Raw genomic sequence first — 19,021 nt, 5'->3', positions numbered from 1 at the left:
ATCCATTAAATATTTATAAACAGTGATAAGGTTCCTCTTTGTCTTCTCTTTTCCAGGCTGGGCATCCCCAGGTCTCTCAGCCTTTCCTCATAAGGCAGATGCTTCAGACCGCTCATCATCTTTGTAGCCCTCCACTGGGCCCTCTTCAGAAGTTCCCTGTCTTGAACTGAGGAGCCCAGGTTTCCATTCAAGTTGGCCTACAGTGTCTCTCCTCCTGGGCTTTTACAGCTGTGCACTTTTTATGCTGTAACTTCTCTCTAAGGGCAACACTTAGTGCTGGCTGTGGTTGTGTTTCACCTTGCTGGTATCTACTCCTCTGTTTTTCAGCATAGTTTTGTGTTCTGCACTTTGCCTTCTGCACAGCTCCTGATACAATGTCATCTGAAGATTTTCAAGGTATATTCTGTCTGTTGGCCAAAACAGACCAGCTCTTCTCTGAATATTTCTTTGTTATAGAACAGTAAAACTTAGTAGTTAAGTGCTAAGTATCTCTCAGTAGAGTAGTGTAGTAGAGTAAGAGGTACATATCTCTCAGATAAAGCCCAGCTTTCCAACAACTGGTTTGATTCCAGGAGTTATGTCTGCTTAATCTTTCAAGATTAGTGCTCTGTCATATAAAGGAAGTTGAATGGAACAGGAACTGTAGGCTAGAAAATGTTAATTTTTCCATACTGCAGACAGGAAAACGTATCATTTCCACTACTTAAAACAATTAAATTGCCATTTTCCTTTTGTCTCCTGTGTGCACTTTGAAATGCATACATTTTATTTTGCAAAGATAAAGTTGCAAATGGTGCGTGTAAATGCATGCAAAAATGTTCAACCCCAGCCAAGAAAACCAAAACACCTAGAGCTTTGCTTCTGAGAGTTGTATCTGTTCTTAGTTAATATAATTTGCAAATACCATGCAAGCTAACAACAACAATGTAGGAAAAGGCAAACATCTTTTTTTGATAAAGGGTTCCCTGTTAATTACGGCTCCAAAGGCAAACTACAAGTACAAAGTGCTAAGGGCAGAAGACTTACTCATTGATGCATATTCAGAAAAGTAATTTAATGTGCGTTACAAACATCAAAAGCGACTGGAAGAAGAAATGGAACATTTTCATTGGAAAATAATATGCAATACACATATGGTAATCTGCTTGTTTCAGGCTTAGCTGAATGCACAATATCTGTAGGGAACAATTTTGAAAAGGCTTAAAAATGTGCCTGAATTTAAGTATGCAAATAGAAGTTATTTGCATGTTTACAGCTAATTATTTCCTTAAATCTTTGCATAACCGGAGCTATAGGTAGTTCCTCAAAGATCACCTAATTTACAACATAAACAACATTTTATTTAAACAAATGTCTCTCGAAGTGGGCTTGAATATGTATTTCAATGAAGGACTGCTACAGTCATCAGTTGCTAGCTCATATGTCACAGTATTTATTAAGCAGAATTTTATTTATATGCAACTATTTTAACCATAGTCATTTAACAAATAGCTGAACATTGTGCTTAGGAGTATTTCACCTAAGGAGAGTACACGGGTTTCTGGGACTGAGTTTTCCCACATCTTCATTCCTAGGAGAAAAGAAAATAAATGATCAAACTTTTTATTTTATGATAGAAAGATTTGGAAAGATCTGTATATGGGGAATGTACAACTGTGAACTGAATGAACAAATGTGAAATGAAACACATCTGATACATAAGAAAGACTGAAACAATTTGCTTTTTCTTTTTTCCCTTCCTTTTCTTGTGGAGTTCCCATTCTTTCTTTTTGTCATACTTTCATGTACCCTGAAACTGCTGCACAAACAGAACATAACCTGGTACTGCGATTTGGAAATACCACCTTTTCTCAGCTATGAGAGGGCTACACAAGTTGTGTTGCACAGGAGACTGAGGCTAAAAACCATAATCACACTATGGAAATTTAGATTGTCACCATTAGGCCATGAAGTTTAGCCTTACATTATCACAGAATCACAGAATCACAGAATGACCCAGGTTGGAAGGGACCTCAAGGATCATGTAGTTCCAACCCCCCTGCCTGGCAGGGCCACCAAACATACACATTTACTAGATCAGGTTGCCCAGGGCCCCGTCCAACCTGGTCTTGAACACCTCCAAGGACGGGGCATCCACAACCTCCCTGGGCAGCCTGTTCCAGGGCCTAACCACTCTCCTAGTGAAGAACTTCCCCCTAACATCCAACCTAAATCTTCCCTCTTTCAACTTAAATCCATTTCCCCTTGTCCTGGCATTATCAGTCCTTTCAAAGAGTTTACTCCCCTCCTGGATATAGGTTCCCTTCAGGTACTGAAAGGCTGCAATGAGGTCACCCCGCAGCCTTCTTTTCTCCAGGCTGAACAAGCCCAGCTCCCTCAGCCTGTCTTCGAAAGAATTACCTGAAAGAGTATTTGTTATCAATAACTATGTATAAATTGGAGAGAATTTTGAAGAAAAACAGTGTATAAATAGTGCTGAAGATTTCATTTTATATGCAAATAACTATTGGAAAATATGCATTTTGAGTATAATACATATAATTTCACCAACATAAGCCTAAATCAGAGCTCATGGTGAGGCTTATTACGTTCTGTCTAAATTCTGTAGGCCACCTCATTCTCCCTGATGGAAGAGATTTATCTCATCTGTTTAAAAATTGTGAACCTCTCATCTAAAGAATGATCAAAATGACAGGAATGCTTCCTAGAGTTTGTGAGTGCTGGAGCCCACCAGAGCTGTGCATATTGGGATTGGCTTCCTTGGGATTTTGTGACTAGCTCCATGACGGTGTGATACCAGTAGCAACACTTAAAAACTATGCTACCTCTCCTGGAGTTTTTCCATGAGGTTAGAGAACATGAAACACTGTTTCTTCATTCTTGCAGCCTATTTCTTCCCTTCCCCAGTTTCTTAAGCCCTTCCTACAAAAATATTTAGAAGGCCACGGGAAAGATCTTTCTGCAAACACTCCTACAAGTCAATTTGCAGATTCTGTAAACAGTGTTAGCCCTGTTACTCTGAGTAGAACACTGATAATGTGAAAATGTTATGGCAAAACAGCTTTTTCAAATCGTGATGTTGATTCTAACATTGCAGCACAGTTTTGTCAAAAATAATATGGAACATGCTATTAAACACAACCTAAAATTAAAGAAGAAAAAAGATGAGCAGCGGTAATTCCATTTTATACTCGATTAATGAATGCAAAGACATTGAATCTGATGCCAAAGCTCCAGATTGTGGTTGTGAGGCAATTCTTTTCTGATGGAATATTTGTTATTAAATTACCTCATCCCAGATGTTACTTAAAGATGGAGGGTTTTCACAGTTAAATAAGTGTAGTCTTTTAATATCATAATGTCTGTGCTTTGCAGGCTAGAACACTGAGCATTCATTTTTGTTTTCTGTAACACTTGTGCTTGTCTTTCAATCAAAGTGTTGTTTCCAAAGAGACAGTCTTGAATATAGCATGACAGAATCCTGTTCCAACTAATGTTTATTGCAATGCAAACATTTCTTATGAAGAGCTGCATTCTCTGAGAAGCGAGAGAGAGATGAACTTACCACTTAAAAATTCTGCTTATATAGTTGCAGTGCTTTTCCAGCTATGTACTCGATGAATTCAGCACTCTTTGGGTCTAAGTGGGGAGGAACTTTAATGGTGAAAGTAGGCGAAGTCAATATATTCACGTCTACCACAGTTTCATTTGTACCAGAAACATCCCCAGGTACCACCTTGATGAGAGAAAATCAGTACTTTAGCACTACAAATAGCTGTATGCTATTGGTTTCATTTATAGCTACTTCCATATTTAATAAGGGAAAATTAAATAGAAAAAATATTTTAATCTTGTCTGCCTTCTTGAAATCACTTTCTTATTAAAAGAAACTGGATGCCTTGAATTTATGCCAAAGCCTATTGTAAGTGGTGGGAAGATGTGACACGACACTGCAAGACCACATTTAAGAATCATAAGTTAGTATTTAATCCACAAACTACACTTACAAAGAGCTTCCAATCACATACTGAAAACCTGTGTGTGAGTTGTTCTCACTGATTTCAAGAGGAGTTTTGCTTGACTGAAGCTGCTCAGCCCTATTTGTTTTTCTAAACCAGACTTAGTTCTGCAGCTTTATTTTCCTGAACAGATAGCTTAGACTTGGTTGGGAAAGTGAGCTTAAACATGAGCTATTCCCTAGTTCCTGATGTTGTGTTTTGTTTTCTTTTGCTTTGTGGATTGCATAATGATTTTCATAAAGGTCTTGTAGTAACTAGTACACTGGATTTCTGAGTTGAAAGGGAGAACAGAATTTATCCCAACCCAGTAAAATCAACTTAATTTACTTTGGATGTCTTCATGTGTGTGAGATGTAGATAATCATGATGTATTTCAAGTCATATTGACAGCTGCTGCTTATTATATGCAGCTTCCACTGCAATAACCTGCATAGCATTTGCTTTCTTTGAGCTTTGTGACAGATAGGTACAGACAGAGACACGTAGCTATATATTCAGTGATCCAGTAAGGATGTATTGCTGGCCACTATAGTGACATTTATCCAGGAAGGTAATCACGGGCCTGTCAAAGCTGCTAGTGTCAATTTACTCTTGTCTGCAATGATTTGGGTTAGCCTGTCAGCCATCCACCTGACTAAAAGGATTTAGAGGAAAATAGTTTCTAATCTCTGTAGATTCAGCTCACTGAAGGATTATTAAATTCATTGAGGGATTACTAATACATTATTAATGTATTTTTAGGTTGGGATGAGTAGAGACTTCATGTTTTAAAGACCAAAATGTACACGTATACAAACATCCACAATCCCCAAGAACACACCTATGATCAAGGAGTAGATGGAAGACAGTACTGTGCAATAGGTCCCCTTAGTAGGTAACACTTACCTTGATTATATTGAAAATATTTTCTGGTCCGATGGTCATATTGGATAACTCGGACACCCACCCAAATCTTTCTTTCATTTTGTTCAGCAAGTAGGAAGTGTCTTCTGTATGACGCTGAACCATCTGGAGAATCTGCTCATACTGCTCACCAGAGAGATTAACCAGCTTAAAGGCTTCGTCAAACTTCATGTGCAGTTCAGGGACATTTGGGCAATCTGTTTAAAAACACAGCCAGTGTGAAGATATAGGAAAACAAGGTGTCTTGTACGTGCTCTTCTCTACCTGAAGTACAGAAATAAAGGAAAACTACAACAAAGGTCTAGCGATGGGGCATATTTTTGAGTTGGTATTTAAGCTATCTTAAACAAAACAAACAAATTCTTGCTGACCTATTTTGGTAGGTTTAGTTTAGGCTTACAATGACTGAATGGATTAATTATCCTATTTGCTGTATTACAACTTGCTAAGTTCTTTAAGGTTATACTATGTTGCTTGGCAATAGACCTTCAAGCAGGCTGATGAATCATAGAATAGCTTGGATTGGAAGGGAACTCTAAGATCATCTAGTTCCATCCCCCTGCCACAGGCAGGGTTGCCACTCACTAAATCAGGCACTAGATCAGGTTGCCCATGGCCCCTCATAACCTGGTCCTGAACTCCTCCATGGATGGGATGCCCACAGCCTCTCTAGGCAGCCCGTGTCTGCATCTCACCACCCTCTCAGTGAAAAATTTCCTCCTGACATCTAATGTCAATCTCCCCTCTTTTAGTTTACAGAATCACAGAATTATCAAGGTTGGAAAAGACCTAGAAGATCATCTAGTCCAACCATTACCAATACTTCCCAGCTTTTCCAGCTGCCCATAGAGAATGCATGCCAGAGATCTGCTATCTTCTTATGTACCAACAAGCACTTCCCTTTTTTGTTCTCCGTGTCAGCCCTGCTTGCCGATGTGGTCCAACAAAGAACACTTACAAACTCTGAAGTACTTGCTTTCCTTGTGAGAAGCTAATGCTACCTGACATTTTGTCTTGTTGTCTGCAGAAGAAATGAGCATCAGGAATGCTTTTGCACCAAGCAGGATCTATTGCTGCCTCACCTCTTGCTCTAACAATGCCCACAGGTATTCTATTATAGCGTATATAACTTCAGATCTCCAGCCGTAAGTTAACAACTGAGTTATACTGACACTGTGTGGAGACAGTGGGAAAAGGTAATTGAAATCTGGATGGACTAATAGTGTTTGAATTAATAATTACAGTGAAAAGTCTGTGACTGAATGTTAATTCCATAAATATAGAAAGAGCACAGTAGTAGGTGACAGCCTCAAGGCGTACAAACCAATGGCCAACACGTTGCAGAAATACATCAGGAAATATCTATTTACCGTGCAAAAGATTGTCTTGACATTTCTGACATCTCTCCTGAAACTGTGTGCATCCGGAGGAATTCTCTCGAAGCTCTTTGCACAGAGTCCTCTGACGTCCTGACACGATTTTTGAGAACATGCCACCCCTGTCAGAACCTAGGAGGAAATTACAGTATTTTTAGACTGCCACAAAGTTGAACATCTTGACAAATACATGTTTGTTACTTACTATGTGTGCCAAGCAAAATAGAAGTTGGGAGAAGATGCAAACCATGTTTTCTTACAAAGAATTCATGCCCCTGTATAATTCCCTTAAAAATGGTAGCATATTCCCCGCTGACAGCCAATTATTTATTTCTATTTTTATTAATAAGAAAGATAAAGCTTATTTGCGTTCTAAATGTTGACCGAGGGTTGTTTCCCCCATTGAGTATTATCACCTGACCCTGAAGTTATGCACAGAATTTTCCTGGTTGCTGGAAAATCACTTGGCTGGTTTGTATGTGACTGGTACATGACATTGCAGCAGGAGCTTTAGGGAAGTCTTGCGGCTGTCTGGCAAGGGCAGGGATATGCCATGACATCTCACAGAATTTTTAGAGTTGGAGACATATCAGTATGATATGATATACAAGTCTTCCTGACACATGCTGATATCAGACCTGTCAGTCAACCTTTTGAAAACCTGCATCTGCTATGAATTCAAGAGCTCCTGAGAAACTCCTGCAGACACACTCCTGCAGAATAATGCCATGAAAATCAGACTGTGTAGGACACCCAAGTCACGCTGCAGTATTTCTATGAGTTTTCTAGGTGATTTCTACCTTTTAATGTAACCAATGAATTTATACTTAACCCATGTCTGTTTAACCAAGAAAACCCCCAGAACTCCCTTACCACATGTAAAATTAATGTGCTAAAAACTGAAACATCAGCTGTGGGTTAGCTGTCCTGAGAGGTTTGATATCATTGACAGTGCAGTTGATTTTTATTTCCAACACTTGCCTTTGGCTTGTTCTGGCAAATCTCTTCTATTATCTTTGTATTCATTGAATACCTCAGTGATCACCTCACTGACACCTTCAAACACTGTCTTGCTGAAATCAAAGACTGTCTGCAGGAAGGCCGGTATACCCCAGTCTTTCTGTAAGCCATCATTTCTGGTAGTGGCCTCGGGTAAAGCAGGCAGGCTGGGGGATTCACTCAAATCCAGATCAGACATGAAATATGTTTGAAAGGATTGGTCAAATTCTTTTTGCATCTTCTTGAAAAACATGAAACTTTTGTCAAACACTGAGCCCATGTCTGATAACAGCTGGCTAAATAGATCTTCCATTTTTACTAGCTGAGTATCCTCTTTCTCAGGCTTTTCTTTAAACTGGATATCTTTTCCTCGATCTTCATGAAAAGGGAAAATAAGTGGAGGTATCTTCCTCAAAAAATCTTCAACCTGCATATAAGAAAGAGATAGATCAGCTGCTTGACAGTTTATGGAATCACAGAATCATAGAATCATGGAGTTATAGACTCACAGAATGGCCCAGGTTGGAAGGGACCTCAAGGATCAAGACCTCCCCTGCCGCGTTAAGGCCCAGGATGCCCAGGGCCCCATCCAACCTGGCCTTGAACACTTCCAGGGATGGGGCATCCACAGCCTCTCTGGGCAGCCTGTTCCAGCACCTTCCCACTCATAGTAAAGAACTTTCCCCTGACATCCAACCTAAATCTTCCCTCCCTCTACTTAAAACCATTTCCCCTTGTCCTGCTGCCCTTTCCTACTCTTTCAAAGAGTTGACTCCCCTCCTGTTTATAGGCTCCCTTTTGGTACTAAAAGGCTGCAATTAGGTCACCCCACAACCTTCTCCAGGCTGAACAAGGCCAGATCCCTCAGCCTTATCAGTTTTTCTTCTCTCAGAGAAGTAGCTCTAAACTTTTTTTCAAGTACCTATAGAAACAAGGGACTCTTTCAATAATCAAAATCACAGTATATTCTCCGAAGTAATTTAAGATGCTAGTGAAAGTTCATTTAGTCTAAATCATTAGATACAAATCAGATCTGGAGAAAAATCAGTTCAGTCTGTTGAGGTTCAAAGTCAGTACTGGCTTCTGGGTTTTATCCAACAAACAGTTTGGACTTTATCTTGGAAACATTTCTGTGGTAGTTTTGTGTCATGTAGAGAACAGAAGGCAATTGTTCTCACTGTGACCTATAAATGCCCTTGCGTCTCACCAATGGCCAAGTGCTCAAATTCCTCTGCAAGCCGAAACCCATTAAAAGCAATAAAACAGTGGCTCTGAGTCCATGATTTGACAATGTAAGATACTGAAGAGCAATTCTGTTCTGGGAAGTTCCTGTTCCCTACACCTCAGCTGCTCATCCCTGCTTCATGCTGTGTGACACAATGCCTTTGACAGAGCAGGTGCAGTGCTGTGTGGAGCCACACCTTATGGCCTTAGAAAACCAGTAAGGGTTAAGAAACACCACACCACATATGGGTGTGCATGTATACCTGTACATATTGCTCACAGAGGAAGTTAGCAAAAGTGTCAAAGGCAGTTAAATCTTTTAACAGTAATGTACCAGCCAGGAAAGCATACTTTCTAGTAGAACCAGGGAAATCTCTGCTAATGGTTTCCCCTGCTGAAAACAGGAAAACATTTTAAAGTCATTTTGTTACTTGACGAGTAGAAATAAAATAATATAAATATAGGAAATAGGAAAGTATGATGTGTAAGTTAGTGATTTCCGCCCCCCCATTAAGTATTCCTAACTGAATCTACAGTTTTAACTCCGCTGATTTTCTTGTGGAACATAAATAATCTACACATTATTTTTCACAAACAGCTACTGAGCATTGTAGTGCAGCTCCTGCTGTGAGATACATCATCACAGTATATCTGGCAAGACTCCACAGGAGGGGAATGATCAGTGTCCATGGTGTCACACCAGGGTGCCCCAGACCTAGTTTTAGCTCTGTGTTCAATGAATATAATTGACTATGGTCTGTGTCTTGTAACTTCGCATTTCCAGACCTTCCAAGTTAAATCAGTTTTACTAAGTCAGTGTCACTGACAGAGCTGGCCACTGAGAAAACAAGCTGTGTTCTCTCTAAAACTGGTAGGTAAATTCAAGAATACTTGCCAGATACAAAATTTCTTCTTACCTTGCTTCTAAATGTTGATAAACCACGTCTGCAAGTTGTATAGAATCGCATGCAGGTACTTTCTAAACAAGATTCACATTCATCCCATAGATTTTTCAAAGATACTTGGCATTGTCTTTCTTCTTCTTCTAATCTTTCCTTTACTTCATCCATAAGTCGCAAGGCTTCCTGAATAAGAAAAAAGATTCTGCTGATTGCACTTTTCAGGTTGATATTGTGAACATGAATCCCCAGAGCTGATTGCTCGTTTTTGTTATTTAGAGTTCTTTTTTTCTAATCCTTCACTACTGGGGTAGGATGTTTTCTCAGCTGCAATCACATGTGGAGGAACTGAAAACTGAAAAGCTTTTCCTTACAGTTTTCCTGATGTTGTTCTCTCAGCAATATAGTGCGGCCTACATAACCAGACAGATCTCTATGGCCTACCTGCATTTTTGATGCTGTGAAGAAACCGTGAGGCTTTCTATGCAAAAACCATTCAAGCTCTCACAAAGTCAGGAGTCAACACAAGTCTTTCATCTCCAGCCTGAGTATTCATCTGTTCCCCAAACAGTCCTTTTTTGTTACTCTGCTCATTTCTGCAAGGGCCTATGATACTTCACATAAATTCCTCCTTTAATGCAGAAATATTCAAAAGTACATAATCCCCTTTGGGTGACTATTCTAATGGAAAGGTTATAGTGAGGGTATTTCTTTCCTCTGCTGCAGAAGCATGAGCAACAATTGCAATAAGCATTTTAGAATAGGCTGGACAATGGAAAGACAGAAAACTTTCTAGTAAAAGTAGATTGTACATCATTCATTTCTTTCTCCTAGTGCAATATATTTTAACAATTTTCATTTCCAAACAATACTCCAAGTTGTTTCCAACCATGACAGAAACCCTTTAATTCATCAGCAGCATTTCATTAGAGGAAAGTCTCACAGAAAAGAAAACTTTGGTCAGTATGTTCTTGGTAGAGCAGGTAATCGTGATATTCATGTGCTGTGTTTAATTATTTCTCATCTTTCTAAATATACTTATTCAGTGTTTCATAAACTCTAACTGTGGGGATAAGTTCTGGATAAATGAACTCATTCAGCAAGAACCAACAGCAGGCTGGATAATGGGAGTGCACCGGTGTTCCCAAAGTTAACAAGCTACTGTGTGCTTTTTGATTTGATAATACAAACAGTTTAAATTAATCTCTAAATTGGGCCAAGATGGAATTTTCCTCTTAAGTTCACTGGAAATAATAGTCAGTGCAGACTGAAAGCTTCAGTCAGAACTGGAGCCTTAGAATGCCATGTGTCGCAAACACGCAGGCTCTTTCTTAAGGAACTGGAAAAAGTAAAACAATGTTCACTAAAACCTTCGTACAACATGCTTTATCTCGGATTAAAAATAGATTCAACTTTAAGAACAAGCAAACAAACAAACAAATGAAAACAGATGCACTTGTTACCTGTTTTTCTTCACTGCTCTTCTTCAAGGTTTTCATCAGATCTATGTGCTTATCTTCATTTCTTTCCATCATAATTTTCATGTGTTTGATACCAATCAAAGCTTTCTTTACCTCTTCATCTACATATTTCTCCCCAACTTCAGATAAAGCTAAAAAAGCCAAGTTATACAGTGAGTTATTCCAGTTTTAATACTAGCACAAATGGCTGTTCTCTAATGACAACGTGAAACAGCTTTATGTTTCCCTACATCTGCAGAGCCAACTCATGGGACAGTGAATGCTGAATAACACAGAGCCAAGACTCTTTCTATCTGATTTTCCATCAGATAAAAATTTGGCCCAGAGCTGTTGCCATTGCTTAGCTGTGTGTAGCTCAGTCTATGTATTTAGCTATCCCATTTCTGATCCCTGAACCCCAGAATAGTTGAGATTGGAAGTCAACTCTGGAGATGGCCAGGTCCAACTCCTTGCTTAGAGCAGGGTTGATGAGAGCAGGATGCTCAAGGCCTCATCCTGGGTTTTGGGAATCTCCTAGGGTTGCTCACCAGTTTCTTGATGACACAACCTGTATATGTATTTTTAATCTGAAATCAGTCAATGACAGTTTCACGTAACATTTTGAAAATATGGATTGCAGGAGTTTTCAGCCTACTTTCCTAAAATATAATCTCTAGACTTCCTATGAGGTAATGGCCGTAGACTGTTGCTGAAAGGTAGGTTGGTTTCCACATTAGACCTCGAGTCTCTGCCTGTGTGGAAATCCCTTATTTGTTCTCTTTGCAAAAGTGCTCTGAATATTAATGGGGCTATAAAAACAACTAAAACGCACATTACTGTGAGAATGCCAAAAGCACGTGTCATTCAGGCCTTCTGCTTTAGCCTTCTTCCCCTCTCCTAGCATTCTGTTTGTCACAGAAATGCTTTTAAAATACACTGAAGCTAAGGAACACTTCATGGCTGATCCTCCTGGGATTCTGACCTACACAGTAAAGCCATGCTTCGAGGTGAGTATATGCATAACAGCTGTTTTTTTTCTGTATTAAGTAATTTTATTGCAATTATTTCTAATGATTATATTTTATAGCTGAGCATAATAAAATGTGAAACTGATTGATTTAATTGCTAGGTTTGGTTTATACTCTAATGACCTATGATGGAGTAAATAACCTATCAAAATTTTGTAAGCAGTTTCTATAAGGTGGACTCTTAATCCCTCTTGTTTCTCATTTCAGTTGTTATCTCCCAGTCATGTGCGTGGATACTTCACTTCCGTGAAAGTCAGTCCACACTTATAAGCAGAACCTCTTGACTCCAGTGAGTGCGAAAGGCAAAGTAAACCAGAGCAAGCCTAAGTGGAGACTCGGGCCTCAAGGCTTCCAGCACACCCCTGCATACATACTCTTCAGGTTTTCCCGTAGATTTATTTCCTCCTGCCTGGTCGGTGCACACTGGTGACCATTCAGCCATAGCAAGTATATTATAAATAACCAAGGGGACTTCATGTTCTTTCTGTTAAAGAAGCAAGTTGAAATAATTAAATGTAAGCATCTTCATGATGTTCAAATGCTTAGGTGCAGTTTTTACTAAGTGTAATACAATTCTGTTAATTTTTTTCTCTAACTATAATTTCTGAGATCTACAACTTGCTCTTAAATGATACCCTTAGTGAAAACACACGAGTAAGAAGCTGGCCTCATTCATTATGTATCTATTAATAGATTAATTCTAGATAGATCTAAATAGATTAATTCTACTGAGTTTACACAGAGGTGTAATAGAACCAGGACACAGATATATAAAACTGCAGGCTTATGGAGCTCAGACAGTCTCTTTCCTACCTTGCAAAGCACACTAACTACTCTACTAAAATCCTTTAACTCTCTTTTATCGTTATTTCATATTACAAGTGTTTCCATGCTAAACATTGCTGCCGGATTTTAAACGGGACGTTTCTAGAGTGTTATTTCTCTCCTTATCTCCAAACATGCCTTGTCCTTCGGGATAATCTTAACAGAGCAAAAGCATTAACAGGTGTGCTAAGAAACTGGCAACAAGATCAGTTTTAAAAATAAACACATCAGAAATTGAAAGAAACACCTGCAAAATAAGGGAAAGAAATGACATTTATTTCATTTCCCACCCAGAAACAGTTTAATGAGAAGGACTTGTTTTTTAGAAACCATTCAGCTACGCTTTATAGCTTACATCTCATCAAGTGAACACAGTGTTTAAGTTCCTTTCTGCTAACCAGAAGATGCACATAGCAACTGCAACTGTGTATGTTAATTAAAAGTCTGCACTTATTTATAGCCTGGATTTACTTATTTAGTCACTTGCACATTGTAACTGTACAATTACAGCAAAAGACTAATTAACTTTGCAAAGGAATACAAACCCCCTACAAAAGAAATGTAAAAAAAGCCCCAGCATATTTACCATTAATACTGAAACACCTCTTCTTCAAAACTGCTTGCGCGTCGGGAAGGGCTGGGGCTGTGCTCTGATCTAATTGCTGGGAGTGACGGGGATTTTGCCATGTTCGACTTATCTGATGACAAGGTATTTAATCCTATTAGTGGTACATTCTGTCATTAGGCTGGGGCATTTGTGCATGCGGGACTTCATGCTCAGATGTGTGTGCAAAGCCACTAGGGGGAGCGTTGGATAGAATTACGTTATGAAACGCTGTATTTTGATAGTCTTTCTGTCTTTCCAGATCTTTCATCATCTTGTCTTTTACCTTAGGAGGCATTTGCAGCTTATGTGAAAATATTCCAATTAGTTTGGCTAAAAATAGCTTCCAACATTTAATCTTCAGTGTAGTTTATTTTGCTGTAAGAAACACTGGATTCATGGCCTTCTTCACATAACTTCTGAAGGTACAGAATCAAAAGAATTGGGAGACGTAGGTGCAGGCTCCCATGCAAGCAGGCTCAGAAATAAGATAAGCAAATTTTGTCATTTTGTACATTATTATACTTGCTCATGTTGTGAGGTTTTGCCATTCAGTGATTTTCTTCAGTTAATCCACGTGTGTGAAATGTGTCTAGGACCTGACCTGCACAAAGTCTTAGATATTTTGAAATGAGATACCTAAGTACTAGCAGATGCTTGATATAAAATTTGTACAAGTATTGTTACCAGATCATATCCCACCTGTGATGTTCACCAGTATTACCCCATTAAAGCAAAAGAGTAGACAGGGAATGCCTACAGTTCATGGTCTGTAACATCAGTTTTAAAACAACCCCCCCCTTTTTTAAATTTCCCTCATAGTTCATAAGAGTCAGCTGATGGTTGATGATCAAGATCCAACATGGTTTGTTCTTCTTGGTCAAGAGGTGTATCAGGAAGAGTAGATGACCTATTAGCACTTAATGGAAACTGGAAGTCCTCAACTTGCACTACAATAATGCAATATATAATATATATATAATTTGATATATTATATATATAATACATAATATGGTTGCACATTATGAAGTAGCCTTGTAACAGCTACTCATACTAGAGACAATATGAAGAAGCTCTTGTGAGCAAATTATAGAACATCTTTCTCTCCTGCCCAACTATTACTCCAGTACTCTTGTATTTTTATTGAAATAAACATGTATACATTGGGAAACAAACAAGAAAATAATTTGAGAAGGGATTTCAGGAAAGAAATAGGCTTTTTGCAAGACACTGATAAATTCAAACTGAAAGAATTATTGTGATTCACGTAGACACTAAACTTGAACCTAACTGAACTCTAGCAATGCAAGTTGTAGCTGATTTCTGGAGTTTCCTTCTGTCCTACTGGATGACCTCCATAAATGTATAACGTTTTTTGCAATGTACAGTGACTTCTCCCTTTTTTGTTGATCCATTCCACCTGGCAGGATTAAGAATCAAGAAATATGTTGAAATGGAATTTCCTGTGTTATACTTCAGCTGTAGGGTTTTGTTCCATTTATATATTTATACAATTATTTGCTATTTGGAAGAGTTGTTTTCTACTGTTTCTGAGACAGTCAATCAGGCTGAGAATATGTGGACGTACTTACAGACTCTATGAGTCATGCAGTGTTCTATACATTTACACTAAATCACTTGATACTTTTATGAAGTAGTCTCCAGTTGTTCAAAATCTGAGCTAGTTTTGTTTGTAAGCATACCACTAGTTCAACCACTTCCCACTGACATTAAATCTTAATGGAGTCCTATTGTCTTAATTACATGGCTAATCTAAAGCAGAGTCAAAACTTTTTTACAAGTCAGTATGGTTTAAAAACCATAGAAATTCATAAGCCATAGAAATTCAGATTTTTGTTTTGTTTTTAATCCTTCCCAGTACTTCAGGAGCCCTTGAGTGGTTTCCATTTTCCTCTGTATTTCAGAGGTGGTAGGAGTCCTCCTTCAGTACCAGCAGATGTGATCCACTGTTGCTGTTGTCACTGCTGAAATGCACCACCCACCATCTCACTGTGCTCACATCCATTGCTTGGTCTCTAGAAACATTCAGTAAGTGTTGATGAATGCCAATAGGTGCCACTTTTGCAGCATGGAGGAATCCATTGACACGCCTTTGCTTCATACGCACTTCCATGTCAGACACCATCCTGTCAGACTGCCCCTCTGCTGCCATCTGTCACACAACAACATCTAACGGAAGGCTGGTGGGAAGGTTCAACCTGCAGCTCTGTACATTCCATATAAAAATTGGTGGGTAATGTATTTATTTCAACTGAAAATGAAGTCATGAATAAACCAAAGAACTGATTTTTTGGGGGGGAGCATTCTTAAAACTTATTCTCAAATTCCTTGATCAAAATGTTAAGCATGGCTGCATCTTTTTTGCTGTTCACAGGGCTGCGTTTAGCCATGACTTGAGCTGGCACTGCATAACACCCCGTGCCATGGTTTCAGCCCAGAAGGGGCTCATAGCACACCAAGGTGCTTTTGAGATCAGAGGAATCATCCTCAGAGCGTTTAGTGTGCTTTAAAATCATGGCACCATAGAATATCCTAACTTACAAGGGACCCACGAGGATCATCAGGTCCAACTCCTCGCTCCACACAGGACTACCCAAAATCCAAACTCAGCGTCTGACAGCGTCCAAACGTTTCTCGAATGTATGACTCTTTGGATTTCCTTTTGGTTGCCTATCCTTGGTCACTCAGGAAGACTATTCGGTGTGGAAAAACCTTCCACTTTGCTGCTGATTGCTTTCCCAGGCTCTCCAGGACTTTGACACAAAGCTCCAAATGCCAGCAGTAAAGTGCCATCTGTTGTTCACAGAGGTGTGCAAAGTTTCTTAATGTCTTATTCAAAGATACTACACAGAAAGAAGGGATCTATTGTGCCAACAAAGTTGTAACATGATGCTGAACACCACATTTGGAGAGAGAAACCTATGGGGGAACAGGATTTAAATACTTTTAAGGAACAGAGAATGAAAGCTTTAGGAACTGAATGTAAGACAGTATGAAGCTGAAACCTAGAAATTATATGGTTGTCTTTACAATTTGTGCATAGAATATCAGTTAACTATTGAACTTGGAGTAGCACTATTACTGGTGTTATGTTATCAGCAGGAGATATCAAAGTCAATGCAAGGATAACAAAATGAGTTAGAACCAATTTATTACAAAGCTGTGAAGCAAATCTGCATGCTACAGTTACACAAACAGATTTCAGGAAGCATTTAATATGAAAATGCTGAAGTTTTCAACCAGATGTTTTGCAAGGATTTAGTTTCAAGCTTCCCTAGGAACATTAAAACAAAAAAAGTTTTATTGCATGCAGACATGTAATGTATCAGCTTTCATCCTGCAACTGAAAAGAGCAGGGTTCCGTGTGTGTTTTCATCTGGTTTGCTTAAGCATATCTTTGTCATTCAGCTCCGTATCATCTAGTTAAAGGGTGGCCGCTTGTTGGAAACTACTCTGGATTTTAATGACATTAAGATGACTGAATAATCAGTGTGTAGTTTGTGAGGTGCTGAAGAACTCTTGAAGATGATGCTGACTACCCCAGTCTGCTGGTTTCCTGAAAAGATTACTGAAGGCATTCACAGTGTGGCCTTTATCATAATCAATAAAGAAAGTGGAAGTTGTTTTGGTGAGAAACAATCCTTTGGCTGGAAACTCAGCCTTTTACTTCTGCTGCATCTAAAGTAGAGCCTACCAAAGTGCCTGAGAGATCAGAAGACCAAGGAGGGATGTCTGAAGATAACAGTTCCTCCATACATCCAGTAACAAGGCAAACACAACTCCCTTACTTGCAGTAGCACAGAATTGGAGGAAGTAAATCTGGAATGCTTCCAGGTGCTTTTTCACCATTTCTGATATTAGAAATGATATATTAAGAAGAGCATTGCTGCAATTTGAATTAATGGCTTCATGCTCCTAACAGCTCTTGCTTAATTGTCACTGCACATGTTTTTACAGCTGTCTTTTTATATAACTAGTGCACTGCCCCATGCAGCTGCCTCAGTACTCATAGCTTTTAAAGATCTGCAAAGAAACAACAACAACATCAGTTACAGAGACCTGACAAATGGGAGGAGAATAAAAAAAGAAACACTGGGTTCTGAGCAAATGAGAATTAGAAGTGAGACAAAAAAGGCAGGGAAGGAAATGGAGGCAAAAGATAAAAAAAAAACAAACAAAGTACCAAAACATCAGGGAAGACACTGAAGAATACAGTCTCTCTAAATACAGATACATGAAGTTAATTACATTTCTATATCCCCTACCAACAAATAACTATTTGCAATTAGCAGAAATGAAGCTTATGAAGACAAGCACATGTGATATAACAGGACATATCAACATACATATCAACATACAACCCTTAAAATACTTTCTCTGTCATTTTCTTCTCTGTTATGAAACCATTCACACTAATATGAGGATCTGTCTGAGCTTCAACTTTCTTAATACTTTTGCATGTGCTGTGTAATAGTAAGTACTATTCAGCTGATCTGCTGTAGATCTTCACCTCAGAATTAGATGAGTCACACTTTGGAAGACCTTGTTTTTGTCCCAAGTGGAAAGTGGATGTAGCAGACTAACCTAAACGTAGGTCTCTGAAACTGGGACAGATTAATCTAATTGACAGGACATGAAGCGTCAACTTGACCTGGTTTGCCTCTAAGTCTTTGCCAGTGGTATCCTGATCTGCATTAAGAAAAGGATTGCCAGCAGGCCGAGGGTATTGATCTTTGCCCCCTAACTGGCACTAGCAAGGCCACATCTGGAATGCAGGGTCTAGTTATAGGCTCCTCAGTACAAGAGACACGGAGACCCTAGAGTAAGTCCAGTGCAGGGCCATAATGATAATTAAGGGACAGGAGCATCTTCTATACGAGGAGAGGTCAGGAGAACTGGGACTCCTCAACCTGGAGAAGGCTCATGGGGATCCTATTATAGATAAATACCTGATGGGAGGGAATGCAGATAAAAGAGCCAGTCTCAGTGATGCCAGCAACACAACAAGAGGCACTGGGCATAAAGTAAACACATGAAATGCAATCAAACACAAGAAAACAGATTTTTTACCATGAGTGCAGTCAAATACTCAAAGAAAGGCTGTGGAGGCATTTGTAGAGGCATTTGTAGAGCCTCTGTAGAGGCATTTGAAATCTGATAGGATGTGGTCATGGGCAACCAGCTCTAGTTTGAGTACAAGTTGGACCAGATAATCTCAAGTGGTCCCTTCTAACCTCAGTTATTCTGTTTTTCTGTTTATATTTGTATAAAACAAGCCATAATTGGATTTATATTCTGCTATGTGTAACTTCTGGCATGCATGGAAGTTGGCAGGATCTGAGCATTCACACTTAGAGCATAATGATGTTAGGAATCATTTCAAGCTGTACAAATTCCTGTCTGCCATTTCCTAGCACCATCTGCAGTCAGCTGAGATGGCAGCTACCATATCTAAACCATCATCTTTCTCAAAACTCAAATAAAAGTGTTAAAGTAATAAAAGATAAAGGAAAACTCATTTTGAGCATAATCTAACACAGTAATTTGCTTCAGGATTAGACCATAACAGTTGAAAGTCTTGCTAGATTTTTACTTAGATTTTGGTCAGATATTTTATTAGTATCCAGCATGGTATCAAACATCCTAATTTCTTGACAATGGCC

The 19,021-nt window shown here is 39.0% G+C and overlaps 1 protein-coding gene across 1 annotated transcript; it reads right to left on the bottom strand.

Moving 5' to 3' along the window:
• Window positions 1-1,408: 1,408 nt before the first annotated feature.
• CLUL1 (clusterin like 1) lies at window positions 1,409-13,524 on the bottom strand. Its single transcript, XM_015855387.3, has 9 exons — window positions 13,320-13,524; window positions 12,283-12,392; window positions 10,884-11,032; window positions 9,439-9,606; window positions 7,280-7,724; window positions 6,293-6,430; window positions 4,905-5,119; window positions 3,566-3,736; window positions 1,409-1,570 (listed from the first exon to the last, which is right to left on the bottom strand). Exons 2-8 carry the CDS (start codon window positions 12,383-12,385, stop codon window positions 3,569-3,571), a joined length of 1,386 nt encoding a protein of 461 aa, XP_015710873.2. The 5' UTR covers window positions 12,386-12,392; window positions 13,320-13,524; the 3' UTR covers window positions 1,409-1,570; window positions 3,566-3,568.
• Window positions 13,525-19,021: the final 5,497 nt, after the last annotated feature.

The sequence above is a fragment of the Coturnix japonica genome, chromosome 2 (genome assembly GCF_054131305.1).
Source record: "Coturnix japonica strain WE chromosome 2, WE-NBRP24, whole genome shotgun sequence".
Classification (NCBI taxonomy): domain Eukaryota; kingdom Metazoa; phylum Chordata; class Aves; order Galliformes; family Phasianidae; genus Coturnix; species Coturnix japonica.
This window is presented reverse-complemented; position numbering and strand designations above follow the sequence as displayed.